This window comes from Juglans regia, chromosome 3 (assembly GCF_001411555.2).
Source record: "Juglans regia cultivar Chandler chromosome 3, Walnut 2.0, whole genome shotgun sequence".
Lineage (NCBI taxonomy): Eukaryota > Viridiplantae > Streptophyta > Magnoliopsida > Fagales > Juglandaceae > Juglans > Juglans regia.
Window position 1 is genome coordinate 8,681,713 of NC_049903.1, and position 16,586 is coordinate 8,698,298.

Genomic DNA, 16,586 nt, shown 5'->3' on the forward strand with positions numbered 1-16,586 from the left:
AAGCTCAACTCGAGTAGTGAATGAGCCGAGCTCGCACACCTCATGCTTGCTCAAGCTTGGCTCGTTTACAGCCCTACTCTTATTTACTTTCTGAGAGAAAAACCATTGTGATAAGAATTAAAATAATTATAAAAATCACAAAGAAATTTGAAAAGTGCAACAGTTGAATTTGTTTTTATAAAAATAAATTTATAAACTGACATAATTTTATATGATATATTAGATATGCTTTATAATAAAAATAATTTTATAATATAATGTATCATATCAAATTACATCAATTTATAAATTTTTTTTTTATAAAATTTTATTGTGATTAAAGCATTTCTCGAGAAAATTATATGGATAGGTTGTTATACCAAGTATTTGATACGTGGGATAAGTCTCTTTTCAATCATCCTAACAATAGAAAATTTGGATGTGAAAAGCAAAAACCGAAAATTTGTAGATTCACCCATTTAAGTTTATATATGGTATTATACTGTTACATTTGACTGCTTGACAGAAATTTTGTTTTTTGTTTTTTTTTTAGTGATTAAATAAGTGATTTTAAGTATATTGAGATATTTTTTTAAAAATATATATTAAAAAAATATGAAAAGAAAAATTAAAAAAAAAATAATAATAAAAAGCAAAGTTGGTCAACTCGACTCTTTATATATTTGTTTTTTCGTCGTTTCTAGGTGAGCATATTTATTGCAAAATCCTTATCCATTCTTTTCTCTCTTCCATTTCTACCCTCCACCGTGTAAACGTTTCTTTGAAGTCAATGGCCAATTTTATTTTCCTTTTACAGAAAAATTTTAGTTATTATTTTCTACACCATATATTAATATATGATGTATTATTTTCATCATTTTATTTAAATAAAAATTATAAAATAAAAAATGACCAATGACACTGGTATGTGATGAGAGATGATAACTAACCTTTTTCATTTATAAAAAAATATTGTTATGGGTTCTAAATTCAGAATTTAAAAAATGTTTCGTAATTTTTTTTTATATATTTTTTTAATTATCATAAACATTTTAAAAAAATAAAATTTATAATATTATTAAAAAATATTTTTTTAATCATTTGATAAATAAATAAAAAATTCCATTGGAAATATTTGTTGAGTCCCGAATTCGGGACTTAAAGTCTAATCGTCAGTCTTTTTATCTTTTGGAAAGCGTTGCAACGTGGCTGAAGGGCCGCGTGTCTGGGTTAAAGTCCCCGGGTATTCCCAAGCAATTTCAAGGACTTTCTGTTTCATGTGGTGCATCTTGTGCCATTTATTTATGAGAGCAAGCAGAATACGAGTCAAAAGTCTTCATCCCCTGTCGATTATGGCGTTTTTCTACCCCTTCGTGCACGTCAATGCATAAAAAGTATTTCCAATGGTTAATATTGGATAATTAAGTTGAAAAAAAAAATAGTTAAAAAATAAAAATTTTAAATAAAAATTTAATTATTAATTAATATATAAAATGTATTTATAAAAATTATTATTAAAATATATAATATTATATTATTATTTAGACTTTAAAATAAATAGTTTAATATATACTAATTTCTTCAATTACTTTGATTTTAATCAAAAACTCAATTTTTAACTAAATTTTAGATTGGCAATAACAAGAACATTGCCAATACTCTAACGCAAGTAGCTTTTCCTCTTTTTTTTTTTTTCTTTCGGAACAAGTAACAGTTACAGGACAAACAGATAGCCTTCACTCCGATTTACAAAGGAATTTACAGTTTTGACTTTTGAGACAGACTTTGGTGACGATCCATGACGCTGATGGTTCTAGCAAAGAGAGGTGAGATTGTGAACACATCTTTGATAACCTAAGCCTTTTTTTTTTTTTTAAGCAAGACATCTAATTTCATCTTATTTTATCTCGTTTAATTATTATAATTTTTTAAATTTTTATATAAAATATAATAAATAATTTAATTTTTAAAATTTTAAAATAAAATTATATTAAAAAAATTATATTTTAATAATTTTTTATTTAACTTTCATTTATCTCATCTTTTTTCATCTGTATAATTAAACTAGGCCTTACTTTCTCTAAATTTCGAAGAGGGTGATTTACTGGAGACTCTTTTAAGAATTTTTTTTTTTAAGAGTAGTGACATTTATAATTTTATGTATAAAATTTATTTTTTTAATTTTTTTAATTCATAAATTTGAATTTCAAGTTTTACACTCTTTAATATATCAATAACTGATACGTTAATTGTTACATAAGTAAAAACTACAAGTATAAAAATATTTATCTATTTTTCATTCTAACTTTTTCAAAGTTTTGAGTATGTGAATCAATATACTCGAATTTTTGTTCCGACTGAAATATTTAAAGTGAAAAAAATAGAAACATAAAATAGGAGAAACGTCCCTTCGATTCATTCTCAAACTTGAGCGCTTGGAGTTCGAATAGAAAAGAAATAAAAAATAAGTCATACCCATTATATTTACAATTTTCGGTAGAAAATCGTATGAATCTTTATAATTTTTTGACGAATAATTTTACAAACTATACAGTTTATACATTCAATATTCTAATATCACCATCTGATTTTTAAAATAAAATTTTTAAAAAGAAGACAGTCGAAATTGTAGTTTATAAAATAGATAATAGTAGACTTAATATTTTTTACTACTTATTTACTATTTTTTTTATTTTTTAAAATTTTGTTAGTATTCGTTTTATTTAATAATTAAGGAAGTAATTATTAATAAAATTATATATTTTTAAAATTTTTTTAATGATAAATGATGTTATAAAAATATTTAAAAAATAAAAAAAATAAAAATTTTAAATACATATAAAAAATACTATTCTTATCACTTGTTTCCGTCGTTTATTTTTACAGCTGTGAATTTTTTATTATTATTTTTTATTAAGTAAAGACCGGTAGAAAGCAGCATCCTTATAAAATTTTCCTTCTTCGACTCACCCACTACTGTTGACGCCAATTTATCAGTGAAGTACGCAGTCGCCTATAAAGAATAAAAAAAAAAAAAAAAAGCATCTTTAATTGCTCCACCATTAACCTCCCTTGATTGAAGACATGCCAATATTGGTTTCGTCATCGTTAGTTCTTTTGTTCGTCGCTGCCATTTTCAGGATAATTTCTCAGGCCGTTGCACAGCCAGCCTTCCTATACCATTCCTGTTTAGACGACGACAGGGATAACTTCATTTCTAACAGTACATATAAGGCAAATCTCAATCACCTCCTCCACTCCATTTCTAACAGTACCGAAATTATCAACAACGGATTCTACAACTCTTCTTATGGCCAGAACATCAACGAAGTACGCGCAATTGGACTCTGTAGAGGAGATGTTCCACTGGATATTTGCCGCGGTTGCCTCTACAATGCTAGTTACCTTCTCCCTGAGCTGTGTCCCGATCATAAGGAGGCAATTGGGTGGTACGACCACTGTATGCTACGCTACTCAAATCGCTCCATTTTGGGCGTCATAGAAACCAGCCCCAATTTCACCATGTGGGGCATCAATAACGTATCGGCTAACTATGTGGATCAGTTCTTTGACGTTGCTAGGAGCTTGCTGGAAAGGCTAAGAAGTCAAGCTGCCGCAAGCTATTCTCTTCGTAAGTTCGCAGCAGGGAATGCAACCGTATCAAACTTCAAAACAATATATGCACTCGTGCAATGCACGCCTGATTTATCTGAACAAGAATGCAACGATTGCTTGCTTGGGGCATCTGAAGGTATTCCACGATGTTGTGATGGGAAGGAAGGTGGGAGAATCGCTAGACCCAGCTGTGATATCAGGTTTGAGGTCTACCCCTTCTATTACTCTACAACTAACTCGCCACCCCCTACTCAATCGCCAATCCCAACTGATGGTCTAAGGTCGCAAGAAGGTACTCGCGCCGTTACGCTTATAAGAATCTCATGATTGACGTTAAATGAAATGCTTGATATGTGTTTGTAGTTATTTCTACTTTAAAGATTAGTTCTCCATATCCAGACGAAAGATTAGTTCCAAAACTCGATCAACACAATCAGGATGTTCCAATAAGGACAGATTTATAATTTTTGCAGGGACCCTGAACTTTATTGTAGATTTGGCATCTATTACTTTTCTGGGACTAATCTTGTCCATCACGGGCATCTATATAAGGGCGAAGCGGGGAAGGAAGAAAGTTGAAAGTAAGTGATATATTCTTCATGTTAATTAATTGTTATTCTATGAGTAAAGACTGTTTTTGCATATCGCTAAAAGAAATAACAAATTCAAACAATAGGCATGATGTTGGGGATAAGATTCAGCTTCCTATTAGCTGTATGGACATATTTTAGGTTGTTTTACTTCTCATTTTAGAATTAACTTAATTGATCCCTTATGTGTGTTGATTAGTTCTTTTTAAAAGTGTAGATGAGATAATTGGATCCATACTATTCGACTTTGACAATATTAAAGTTGCGACAAACAACTTTTCCGAAGCAAATAAACTCCGAGAAAGTGGATTTGGTACTGTTTACAAGGTAAGTAGACGTTACCCTTTTGAATTGTAACAACTATAATTCTCAAAAGATAGTAAATTTCAAATTCCTGGATGATTACATACACTCCATTTTTATTCTGATCAGGGTAGGTTCTCTAATAAAGTCGTTACTGTAAAAAGGCTGTCAAGGGGTTATGGACAAAAAGGTGTAGAATTTGAGGATAAGGTCCTTTCGCTGACTAAACTTCGACACTGTAATCTTGTTGAGCTCCTAGGCTGTTCCGTTGAAGGAAATGAAAGACTTCTAATATATGATTTTGTTCCAAATACAAGCCTTGATCACTACCTTTCTGGTATATTTCGTACTTACCTACTTCTTCTCTGATTTATATATACAGAACATTTGTTTTGCCTTGCATGTCTTGTTAGAATATAGATATGCTTCCTTTTATTTTAGTTAAATGACCCATATACTTGCTTGGAAATGTAGATCCGCTCAAGCTTGCAACTTTGGATTGGGAAATGCGCTACAAAATCATAAGAGGCATTGCACAAGGGGTTCTTTACCTTCATGAAGAATCTAAACTATGTTTTAATCATGGTCTTAAAGCTAGTAATATATTTGTGGACGAAGAAATGAATCCAAAGATTTCAGATTTTGGCTTGAAAAGCTTGCTTTCATTGGATCAAATTCCCGAGAATACAAGTAGAATTGGGAGGATCGAGTAAGTATCATGGAAAGGGAGATTAATATTTAATAGGTGTAACTTGTATCGTAGAAGAACATGAAATTAGTGTCAGTACCAATATTTGAATTAAACTGATGGACGTTATTTACAATGTACAGAGAAGCTCCGGATGTAATGCACATGCTGTTCTCAATGAAGTCCATTGTCTTTAACTTTGGTGTATTAGTGTTGGAGATAGTGAGCGGACAGAAGAATAGTTGCTTTCGAGATGAGGAGAATGCGGACAATCTTTTGAGCTATGTAAGTACAATATTTCATACTCAATCGGATACATTTCCTTTCTCCATTTAGTCCAGCACTAGTCAGCACTTCATGCACATGAAATCAACGTAATCATAATGGAAATAAATGCTCTTAGTAGCTGCTCTGCCCATTGAGTAATTAAAATGATATATATATTTCTATCCTGCAGGCTCGGAGAAACTTCAGCGAAGGAACTGCTTCAAATATTATAGATCCCACAATATTGATGCCAGATGGCTCAACATCTGTAATAATAAACTGCATCCGCACTGCCTTACTCTGTGCTGAAGCAAATGAAGCTGATAGACCAACAATGGCTTCAGTTGTTACCATGCTCGACGGTACTGACAAACATGGAAGCATGGAAACCAAAATGCCATCATTTGAGGATGATCATAGAGTGTTAGGTAGGAGAACTTTCCTTCAGAGGGTCCAGAGATTGTTTTGGATGAAAAAGGCTGGCTTTTGCGTCGTACCATCATGGGTAGACAACGCCGATCTGAGCCACCATATATAGGCATTCTGAACTTTTGAATTCTCCCAATTATTCCACCATATAGAGCGTCTTTGGAGTTGAACAGAGATGGCAATGGACGTTCCAGGATATGTAGGACTTTTCACTTGGTGAGCATGATTATGGGGCTCTATCTCTGATGAACGGCTGATAGAGAGATCTTTAGGAAAAGATTCAGAACAGGTGATAGGCAGGCGGGGTAAATGGGCCTATGTTCCCGACGTTGAAAGCGAAGCCGCGGAAGGTCTGGGAAAATTTCTTCTAACTACGTGTACAGGGCCCTGGAGCCTTGTTTCTTGGGTCTGGTTCGGCTTAAAACCAAGGTCCAAGTCTGTGCAGAGCCAGACATTAGTGGCAAACTTGTTTTGCATTGCAGACCGAGAATTATACTATTTGCATTGACCTGATATACTATTTTATCAGGTTAGTATTGAGTTCCTCGTGTGGAGATCCCTTGAAATTGGCTAGTTAGATTGTATTGCAGTTTGGACAACCAATGTGAAAAGAGTGTGAGAGCCCCATTGCCTCACCTCAAGTAGGTGCACCCTCTGCTCTGGGCCATTGTTAGTGGGATCAGCATGCCCCTTTGACATTGACTGTTCGGATTTTTGTGCAATTCAAGCAGTCGATTATGGGGAATCTGAATTCTGAATCCCTCTCTCTTGATAGATATTTTCTCCTGTATTCTGCTACAATCATTACGAGGCATGTGATAATACAATACTGAAATTTCATGAATATCTGGCCTGTTATCTCTAAATAAAATATATCCACTTTTCATTGTCGCATATCAATGTATATAATAACCTAAATATCATAAAGCTTAATCTTACTAAACACACTGCTCAAGGCAAACATATAAATAATATTTATTATATTACTCCTTCCCACTTGCAATCAACCTCAAGTTCCAAGGTCCCTTTTTTTTTTTTTTTTTTAATCTTAAAAACTAGAAGGACAGTGAATCAAGGGGTGTGAGCGTGTGTACTCGTTACAGGACTCCATTACCTTTCCAGCACATTTTTCATGGCTTTTTTTAACCTTGTGATTTGGTGCTTTCTTAGGCAATTTTTCTTAGTTATTAAATTGAAAAGCTCTGATTTAGGCGCTACCCACTGATTAAATTAAGATGTACTTTTTTGACAAACAAAGGGTTTGCTCATATGGGTGGGATTAATTTAAAAAAGTAGAAGGATGGTATCCAAGGTTTAGCTTCATATTCCCCTGACACAAACTGCATCAAGAGACAACCATTTGGGTTACCATTGCACGTGAGCTTGTTTTCTATATTGTACCCCACTAAGCAAAAAAGCATATTAGATGCACGTGTGCTCATATTTTCTTAATGTATAATCTGGGAAAAGGGGTCATCAGACTCGCAAGTCAAGACAGACACCCAATTCCCATCTTTTCATTCCACTAATTACAACCTTTGCACCTTGATTTTTGCATTAATCAATTGGTAAATGGGCATTTCTCTTAATTAATTGAGACCTTTACTTCACTGAATAAACCTTCAATCTATAACCTTTGTTTTTCATTCTTTACAAGCAGATACAATCACCACATATACTACAATAGAAACTTTTTTTTGGAAGAAACTTACTACAATACAAACTGTGTGACCAGCTCGATTGCATAGGATATATATATATATATTTATATATATATATTTATATAAGAACTAATGGGGGCAGGTATGGATGATGAACATTGGAATTCTACTACTGTACTATACTGCTACACATTTCTTGATCTGTTTGTGTGAAATGTAGGAAGGTAGGTAAAAGCTCAAATATATTTTAACCTGTTGAGCATCTATAAAAAAATAAATAAATAAATAAATTATTACACGATCACACCCTCGGATGCTCCTACATGGGGCACCAGCCTCACCACTTCAAATATTAGAAGAGAAATGCCATTGTCACTTAGCCGGAATTGTGAGTTGTTGGAACCAGTAGAAAATTAGGTGATTATTTATATTATTTATGAGGCTGTAAGCAATTATGGCATCATTTCTTAATCTAAGTGCTTTATATTTTATACATATAGCTGATGGTGTCCAACTACGACTTCTAATTAATTGCTCAGATCATAATTAGATTGGAAAAATCAATTGCAAGTACAAGATTTATGAGAAGAGATTTTCCTAGGTAAATGGGTCCTAAACGGATATATTGTTATGTAAAAGGATGTCTTAGTAATTTTAATGTCTGGATTTTGTTTTTTTCTTATATATATTCTTTAGGTGTATTATTGTAATCATGATTTTTTTTTCTAATAAATAAAAATTTTTAATAAAATTAGAATACAGTCGTCTTAAAAAAATGGGTCTTGAGATTACTTTTAATCTTGTTAAGATTTTGTTTGAACGACCACGTATGCCATCTTTTTCATAATCTTTTCTTTTTTAGAAGGTAGAATTTTTTTTTAACAGGTTTGTCAACTTTCTCAAAATCTTTTCTTTTTTTTTGAAGTATTCAATCTTTTTCTTAATCTTCTGATAAATGTAGAGGTGGTATAAGTGTTTAGCCAAATTTGGAAACTTCATCCTAGTTTGAGTTTGCTATTAGTGTTTGGGTTTGACGAGGGGTATTTGTAGCCCCGAGACTCGAGAGAGAGAGAGAGAGGCGCACGTGGTGATGCATGCCTTAACCCTCGGCGTTCTCATTTCGATTTACTTCCGAAACTGAAGCATTGATCAAACCCAAGAGTCTCCTCAACTTCCAATCACGTTCATCTACCTCACAAGAATGTCATCATTGATTATTCAGAGACGTCTTCTACTTCTTCATGTTCTCTTTTGAACTCTTCCCGTCAATAACCATGTAGCTTCAACAGTAGCATAGTTTCACTTGCACTGATCAAACTATACTGTTCTTCAAGCTCTCCTAATTCCTTCTCTGTAACCCTTTCATGCTCTCTTCTGATCACATTCAGATAGTCCTTGATTATCTTGATGCATCTCCACTAAAAAGCTAGAGAACAAATGAAAAGCATTTTTTTCTGACAAAGGTTTTGCATTCAAATAGTCCGTTCTTTGACTTTTGCGGTTTTGCTACATGGTTAACGTCCGATCACTGCTCTCATATATATCTTCATTTAATTTGAAGATTTTCATCTGGGAAGCATTTCTACGAGGTTTTGATTGGTGGGTGTATGTAATTTTTGTGATTATTGATATATTTCAATGGTGGAGCTTCAATCCTGTGCTGGCTTGGTCAATGCTTCTGCATTGTGTGCTATAGAGCAAGAAGTGAAAGGGGAGGGCATCAGTGTTATTGCTGAGATTACTGCCGAGTTACAAAGGGAAAGACGGAAGAATGCTGAGCTTTTGGAGAGAATATCAATTCTTGAAGCTCAAATACAGGAAAGAAAAAAACAATCTCTTCCTACAGATGGACAAGTATGATAGCCTAGTTCGTGCTTGCGTTTTTTGCTTAGTTCATTGGTTTTGTCTTCCTATTAGCCCGCGAATACTTTATTTTCTTCGAATTCTAGTTACATAAATAAAAATGAGATAAACCATCGAATGTGCCCTCTTGTTTTATCTTATTTGCTTCTCTTTTGTTTTGTTTTATTTTATTCTAACTTTAATTGCTCATTAAAGTCATTTTTTATCGGAAGAATCTTGTTAGTTTACTGTGATGTTTGCATGTCTCTTTTACGAGTAGATAAGAAATCATCTGTTCAATCTGGCTATTTTGTTATGTTCCAAAACTCCTGCGAAGTATGTGTTGATTCGATTGGCCAGAGGAATTTTGCATTTGAAATAAGATGAATGTTAATTCCGTTTTAAAGTAGAAGATACTGAAACTACTATTACGATACAAAGAAAGCAGCATGTAAGATGTAATGAAATGCTTTTTATATTGTTTATGACAAACTCACTAATGAAACTTACAGACAGACGAGGGAAGTTGTCACTTACAGACAGATGGTTTAGCAATTGTAAATTACATAGTGATGAGTATAGTTACAAAATCAAATCTCTTAATATCTGATAACAATAATAACTAAATCAAATTTCTTTATAATTTGTTTTCATTTTATCTCTAACATGCACAACTGAGAGCAATTATCTCTACCTAAAAACTTATCTTGATCATATTATCAAAGGCCTCTCTTACCTTAAATTTCAGGGCGGTTGTCCCAATGCAATGGAAAGAAGCTTGAAGAAGTTAAAAAGTCAGAAAACAGAACGGAGTGCTGGAACTGAGAATGGAAACATTAGCAAAAGTGAAATGGCAACACAGCAGATGCATGACTCGAAGTGTTCACCCCCAGGAGAGGCAAGACTAGAAGATTGCTTGGTTAGTTGGATGAGAAAGGATGAGAACCATTTTTTTCATTACGAAAAATTTAAAGATGGTGATTCAATAGCAGACTGTGATAATACAGATGATAGTGATGATGATTATCATGAAGAGGATGATATTAATAGTGGCCATAAAGTTGGGAATTTTCATGAGACTTCAATAACTGCTATTGAACAGAAAGAATATCCTCATGAAGGTGGTGATGAGGGATTATTTATACCATGTTTGGAAAGTTCCTCTGGTGTTCAGCTTGAACCAACATTTTCAATTGTGAGCCAAGAAACGAATGAAAACCAAAATGAAAATGGTATGGCACCTGATACACAGCCAGGTTATGATAAGCGGGAACTCAAAGGACTTGACAGGAAAGAGACCAAAAATACTGGAGGACATAAAGAACTACCTGAGTTCCTTAGTTTTGATAAAGAGGTCTGTCATGGCCTATCATTACAAAAAAAACCTCCAAAGGTGGCTTTCTGTCCAAAAGAAGTGAAGAAAATTATTGAGTCAAATATCCTGTTACAGAAAAATGCTCAGTCTCACACCATAAGAAAAATTATAGTTTTTGCATCTCTCGGTTTAAGGCATGGATGTGAAGATATGTATGAGTTGGACTTCAATCATTTTAGCATTCTGAGGAAGGGAGAACCATATGTATCTCCCACGAATCCTGGGGTAAACATTCTGATTTTGCAAACTTTGTTAGTTTCATGAGACCGAATAACTGGTTTTAGTATAATTGCTTGAAAGATACTGAGGATTTATATATAGGAGTATTTGTTGGGGTTCCTTGTCTTTGCTGCTGTTTCGCCAGGGGCCTTCTTTTTATTTGATGTAATGTATGCGTTACCTTCTCATTATTTTGTTTGATGGCCAAGAGATTAAGTTTTATCTCAGTATGAAGTTATTTTTGGGCCAATTCTAGTTCTGATATAACTGAAATTCTTGTCCTGATATATCTGAATGTTGCCTCTCCATGCATCCACTATTATCAGTACTGACTTTCTTATATGTAAACAGTCTCAAAGCTCTTCGGCCATATTTTCATGCCATGTTGTCTTATCATCAGTAGCACAGTGCTTCCCTGAACATTTGCTTAACTTGTTTTCCTCTTGTTCTGTCTATCAAGTGAATTAGTCAGCTCTTCTGGTTAATTTGTTGATAGAAAGAGGATGGTGTTTTCACCAGGCAATATCTCATCTGAACTCAGGTAATTTTGTGAGGGGTTGCCACATGGTAGAACAAGTTGCTTGAAAGCTAGGACAAAATCTTGTTTGTTTCCCGCCTCGCTTTCTGCTTTACTCAGTGACATCAGAATATTACGGGAAATTGATAGGATTTGGATTGGTGCCATTGTGAATTTAGTTGCGTTGATGGGAGTCTAGTTCTTTTGGTGAATATAAAAGGCCAAATCGAAGCGTCTTGGGCTGCCAAAGAAAGTGAAAATAAATCTATAAATAAATAACTTAATTTCCAATTTAATAGGAAATACTGGTGATCTCATCATATTGCAATACCAACTTGTCTGCTACAAAGCTGTCTCAAATGCTTGTTTCAACTTTCAGAGGATGCCCATGGTTGGATGGCTTCTAGGTTTCTTAAGTTCTTTCCTTAATAATCCTCTGTCAATCAAGGAAACTGCTAACTTATCTTATCATCAGGAGCACGTTTTATATGAGAATCCTGGTATTCGGAGAAAGGTCTTTTATCCCAATCAACAGAATCCAACATTATGTCCTGTTCAAGTACTTGAGGAAGAGAAGGCTATGCGACCGTCTGATGCTAGTTGCCCATCCTGCCTATTTCTTTGTATCAAGTATGGTGGAAGAACAAGAAATCTTCCCCAAAATGAGTAAGTACTGTTCCAAAACTTCAACAATTGATTTTCCGCTTATGGTTTCTATACTTGATTTGCATAATCACTAATTGATTTATATTTATTTTCAATTTCTTCAAATTGAATGCACAGAAATATTATTTTCATATTTCCCCTATACTATCTCAATATAAACTATTTACCTAAACAATAGAGATTTTTTCTGTCAAGGGAATTTATTCTTACATACCCAACCTCGGAAGCATTGGCAATCAATGCAATGAAGCCTTTTCTTCTCTGAAAATATCTGAAAGTATCCTTTTGCAGTCTAATCTAAAAGCAGTTTTGAGTTGAATTGTTCCAGATATGTTAGGCAGCGGATGGGAAGAAACAAGCTGAAGTCTTTTGGGCCACTGATGTGTCAAATAGCAATGCTAGTTCATATTCGCACTGGGAGCTTCTTCTTCAAGGCCTTAGGCATCACACTTCTGTTCATGGCTGGTTTTCCCGACGACCTGGTTCAAAGGGAAACAAAATACCGGAACTTGGACTTACTCCAAAAATATTACAGGTATGCATTACTGCATACTCGTAGAAATTATATTTGTGCAATGGAATAGAAGAATAGGCATGATAATTGAACTATGATGTCTGAGACACGATCAGCCGCATAGCATACCTGCATATGTATTACCATCACGTCTGTTCATGATGGATAGCACAAGGCAATGAGGCCATTCTTATTACCAAATGAAATACTATGCGGACTCCTCAGTTATATCTGGTTGAAAGCTGTGAAGATTAATATCCCTATAACTGTTTGTCATGGTCTGCACTAAAAATGCTACTCACTCTTCATGCTCAATCATCTAGAGCTATTTCACTTTCTGCACATATTCATATTGCAGGACAGATGAAGAAGCTGAAGGGGAGGAATTATTTCTTCTGCATCCAGAGACTTGCGATAATGTAAGATCACAACCCCAGATCATAAATCCTGTTAGTATTCCTGAGTTGTCAGTCAGTTGTTTTAAAAGTTACTACCTGTGTGCATAAAGCTCAAAGATCAATGTGAATAGCACAACTGAAGATGATACATATTGGTTGTCAATATATACAGGGCTAAGGGAAGCTGGTGTCAGACACCTTCTAAACCATTATTAGATATAATTCTACTATGAGTCACTTGGAGTGCCAAAGAGATTGCAGAGGATTGATTATTGTCGTTCTGTCCATATTTGTTTTAGCTTTGATTGTTGGGAGGAATATTTGTTCAGAAAGACTAGTCTACTAGTGCTTGTACATGTTTAGCTACATTTTTTATGGTAAAGATGGCTAATGCAAAACCAACCACCTTGTGCAGTTCTTGTATCTTCAAAATGAACTGGTTGAATTTTGAAGATAGTTCCTCAGTTTGACATTGTTTTTCTTTCATCAGGGTAGTCCTGGTTCTCAGCAGTTAACTGGGAAGACGATTTCAACTAAATCAAGAAGGAAACAAACCATCTCAAATAGTAAGCCTAATAATCTGAAAAGATCCTCCGTTCAGAAGTCGAAACCTTCAAGCTCTGCAGCTCCTACTCAATTTGGGTTAATGGGCTACACCTCTATTCACACTCAAGCAATGGCAGCATTGCAGGCCTTCCCGTCTCAGACTTCAGTAGATGCCCCTCAAATTTCAAATCCGATGATTCCCAGTACTGCTACTAATGTCTCCTACCGCAATCAGACCCCATACCATGTGTTCCCACATCAACCAGCGAATTCTTTTCTACCTATGGTATACTGGCCTCCCCCAAACTCTTTTCTTCCTAGACCTTATTCATCTACATATGGTTTCCACTCCTTTCCATCTACTGCAAATTACATCTCTATCCATCAACAACCTTATTACAGCAATCCCTCCAGCACTCCTTTCATACCCAAAACGGTAGGAGGCACACAGGAGATCAATAACGTGGCATTAGAGGAAGCTGGTACTGACTCTGACAGCAGTTCAAGCAGTACTGATACAAAAGAACAGTAGTGAACCGTCTGTCTGACATGAGTTCCATGTAAATGTCCATCATTGGGGAATATTTTTGGAAGATGTGATGAAATGCATTTTTGGGCCTCTTCTTTGCAGCGGGTATGTAACTACCAAGTCTTTATTCGATGTAAGTTTGCATTTGTCGGTTTACAGTGAAAATTTATTCGAGGGTTGCAGCAGATTAGTTATTGCATATGCAAAATTTTGTATGAAACTTCTGCTCTTTTCTTGGAAAAATGAGATGGTGTTTCTTTTCTAAAATTTTATGGGTGGGTGAGTGGCTTAAAGAAATATTCGATCGGTAGTGTTTCTTTATTTCTCAAACTAGTAATAAATCCATACTACGTCTAAGCTGTCGAAACAGGCCGCTGGTTTGCTGCCCATAGTTGGTTAAGTTTCACCTCGAGTAGACACTGATTTGCTCTCGTGGTTACCATATGAGCAACATGGTTTACAATCTTACCATTGAATCACAGAAGCAATAAGCATGAGTCTTGCCTTGTCTATTGGGTTACTACAATCTCAAAATATACTTTAAGAATCAATCCCTAAAGACTTACTGGAGGTGGTAGTTGTATAAAATTAGTTCAAACTTGAACATGCATACCAGAATTACTACACTGAAACCAATCCCACTTAGTATCTCCTGCTTGGCATTCTCCAGATCCAATTTGGCTCTAGCAGCCAGAGGGCTCAAGCTCACTACTGGGCTTGAGCTTCTCATAACTGTCCTTGAAAATGGGTTTATGTAGTTCTTATCCACCGAGGCAATAGAAAGAAATTCTAAATGAGTAACGACTTTGACCTGTTGATTGAGCTCTTATGGTCATGTTTTACATAAGCTTTTTAGTCCTAGGTTACTGACAAATGGATAATTCTTTTCCGCGAGTGAGGGATACCCACTCCCCTGTTCCACGCTCCAGTTGGATGCAAACATGGTGACTATCATGCCTACTCTAGGGATACGTGCCTTAATCGCACAAATACAAAGTTACAGGCAGGATGACCGACATAAATACGAGTAATGCATGATTTGATTATATAGAGTAAACGAGATAAAAAAACTCTGCAAGAAGTCGACTTCGCGCACCCCTTGCACACGAAAATGGCATGGCATGGCATGGCATGGCGGGGTTAATGAAACGGTGCACAGTGACATGGGCGGGAGACGAAATACAAAGGCAAAAACTTGAGTTCCAGAGCCTACTGCAACAAGCTGAAGGAGAGTTGGGTTTGGTTTTTTTTTTTTTTTTGAGAAAATGGCTAAAGATGAAGCTGCTACATTGCTTCTCTGTTCCAGTTTACTCTTTTCATCTCTTTTTTCTTATATTTTAAAGAGATCTTATTTTAGACTCTTAACCCAAAAACCTATGAATATTGCGAATCTGGGTTTGGATTTGTAAATCTGCAGAAGTTTGAAATTTTCCTCACAGTGGTGTGGAGCTGTACCAATGTACCCTATGGGAGAACGAATATAAATTAGGAATTTTTGGGGGGCTGCATGTTACCCCTTTTCTTATTACTCTACTCTCTCTCTCTCTGTGAATCACATAGACGGCTTTTATCTTCACTTTTATTCAGGTTTTTGCCCAGTGCACAATGTTTTGTGATCAGTATTCTCTGGTTAGCTCAGCAGTTAGTCGTTACTGTTGTAAGGTGATTCCTGATAGGATAGATAAAATGGGGATTAATGATATTCGTAATTTTTTTCATTTTTTTATCATTTTATTATATAGTATTAGATAATTAAATATTATTTATTATACTTTATTTATAAATCTATCATCTAATAAAAAATAGATATTTTTATATATAAATCTAGTACTTAAAGAAAAGATTACAGGTGATTTGGATATTAAGAATATAATATTTATAAATTCTAATAAAATAATAATAATAAAATAATTTAAAAATATCTAAAAAATCATTGGTGTTATAAAACAAACCCAATATCTTATATATTATATATAAAGTAATGTTAGAGAGAAATCATTATAGCAGTGTATACTTTACACTTACTGTGTGGCTGCTTCTAATTAATTGTTCCCAATATTTATTCAGAAAGATATATGATCTAGATAATGTCACATCATATATATAAAATAGATGGTCTTAATAGTAATTTCTATCTATATTTATTCATATATATATATATATGTTGCATCCCATTTTCGAGCATCTACATAATGGTCTTGATGAGTCTGCGGTAAGCCGGTGTTGGCCTTAGAGCATTGGCAATGGACTAACCAAATACTAATGCAAGTCTAAACTTTAGCTAGATGTGAGAAAAAACCTCTATATTGGACTAGCCAATGGTCCAAAGTTTAAGACTTAATGAATAGTAAATCTTAAGTTCTCTCTAAATATGACTAGCTACAATTTACAATAAAAAGCAATATTTAATTATTTCATCACTTCCCTTTTTTTTTGAATGGTAAAACA

At 34.3% G+C, this 16,586-nt stretch overlaps 2 protein-coding genes across 5 annotated transcripts in view; both read left to right on the plus strand.

Moving 5' to 3' along the window:
* The window catches only part of LOC109020188 (cysteine-rich receptor-like protein kinase 26), a 39,640-nt gene extending 32,925 nt beyond the window's left edge, over positions 1-6,715 (plus strand). The window contains exons 1-7 of one of the 3 annotated variants that reach the window (XM_019002611.2): positions 3,023-3,886; positions 4,068-4,175; positions 4,402-4,511; positions 4,617-4,824; positions 4,962-5,196; positions 5,319-5,460; positions 5,633-6,715. In XM_019002611.2, the coding sequence (XP_018858156.1) occupies positions 3,064-3,886; positions 4,068-4,175; positions 4,402-4,511; positions 4,617-4,824; positions 4,962-5,196; positions 5,319-5,460; positions 5,633-5,980 (1,974 nt within the window). In that variant the 5' untranslated portion in view covers positions 3,023-3,063 and the 3' untranslated portion in view covers positions 5,981-6,715. Of the gene's footprint in view, positions 1-3,022; positions 3,887-4,067; positions 4,176-4,401; positions 4,512-4,616; positions 4,825-4,961; positions 5,197-5,318; positions 5,461-5,632 lie in introns of those variants that run through there. The other 2 variants (XM_035688205.1, XM_035688208.1) reach the window with 2 other exon arrangements.
* A 1,954-nt stretch (positions 6,716-8,669) lies between these two features.
* On the plus strand, positions 8,670-14,398 carry LOC108982310. 2 transcript variants are annotated; one of them, XM_035688199.1, is made up of 6 exons: positions 8,670-9,386; positions 10,123-10,974; positions 11,961-12,151; positions 12,480-12,686; positions 13,024-13,084; positions 13,554-14,398. In XM_035688199.1, the coding sequence occupies exons 1-6, from the start codon at positions 9,171-9,173 to the stop codon at positions 14,139-14,141; spliced, it is 2,115 nt and encodes a 704-aa protein (XP_035544092.1). In that variant the 5' UTR covers positions 8,670-9,170; the 3' UTR covers positions 14,142-14,398. The 2 variants fall into 2 exon arrangements, with proteins under 2 accessions (XP_035544092.1, XP_035544093.1); XM_035688200.1 differs by lacking the exon at positions 11,961-12,151 and having other exon boundaries at positions 12,466-12,686.
* The last annotated feature ends 2,188 nt before the right edge of the window (positions 14,399-16,586 follow it).

Bases quoted from the DNA above. Each gene is read 5' to 3' on its own strand.
- LOC108982310 (XM_035688199.1), top strand. From the start codon at position 9,171: ATGGTGGAGCTTCAATCCTGTGCTGGCTTGGTCAATGCTTCTGCATTG. The intron at 9,387-10,122 runs GTATGATAGCCT...CTTAAATTTCAG, and splicing joins CTCTTCCTACAGATGGACAA to GGCGGTTGTCCCAATGCAAT. The intron at 12,152-12,479 runs GTAAGTACTGTT...GAATTGTTCCAG, and splicing joins AGAAATCTTCCCCAAAATGA to ATATGTTAGGCAGCGGATGG.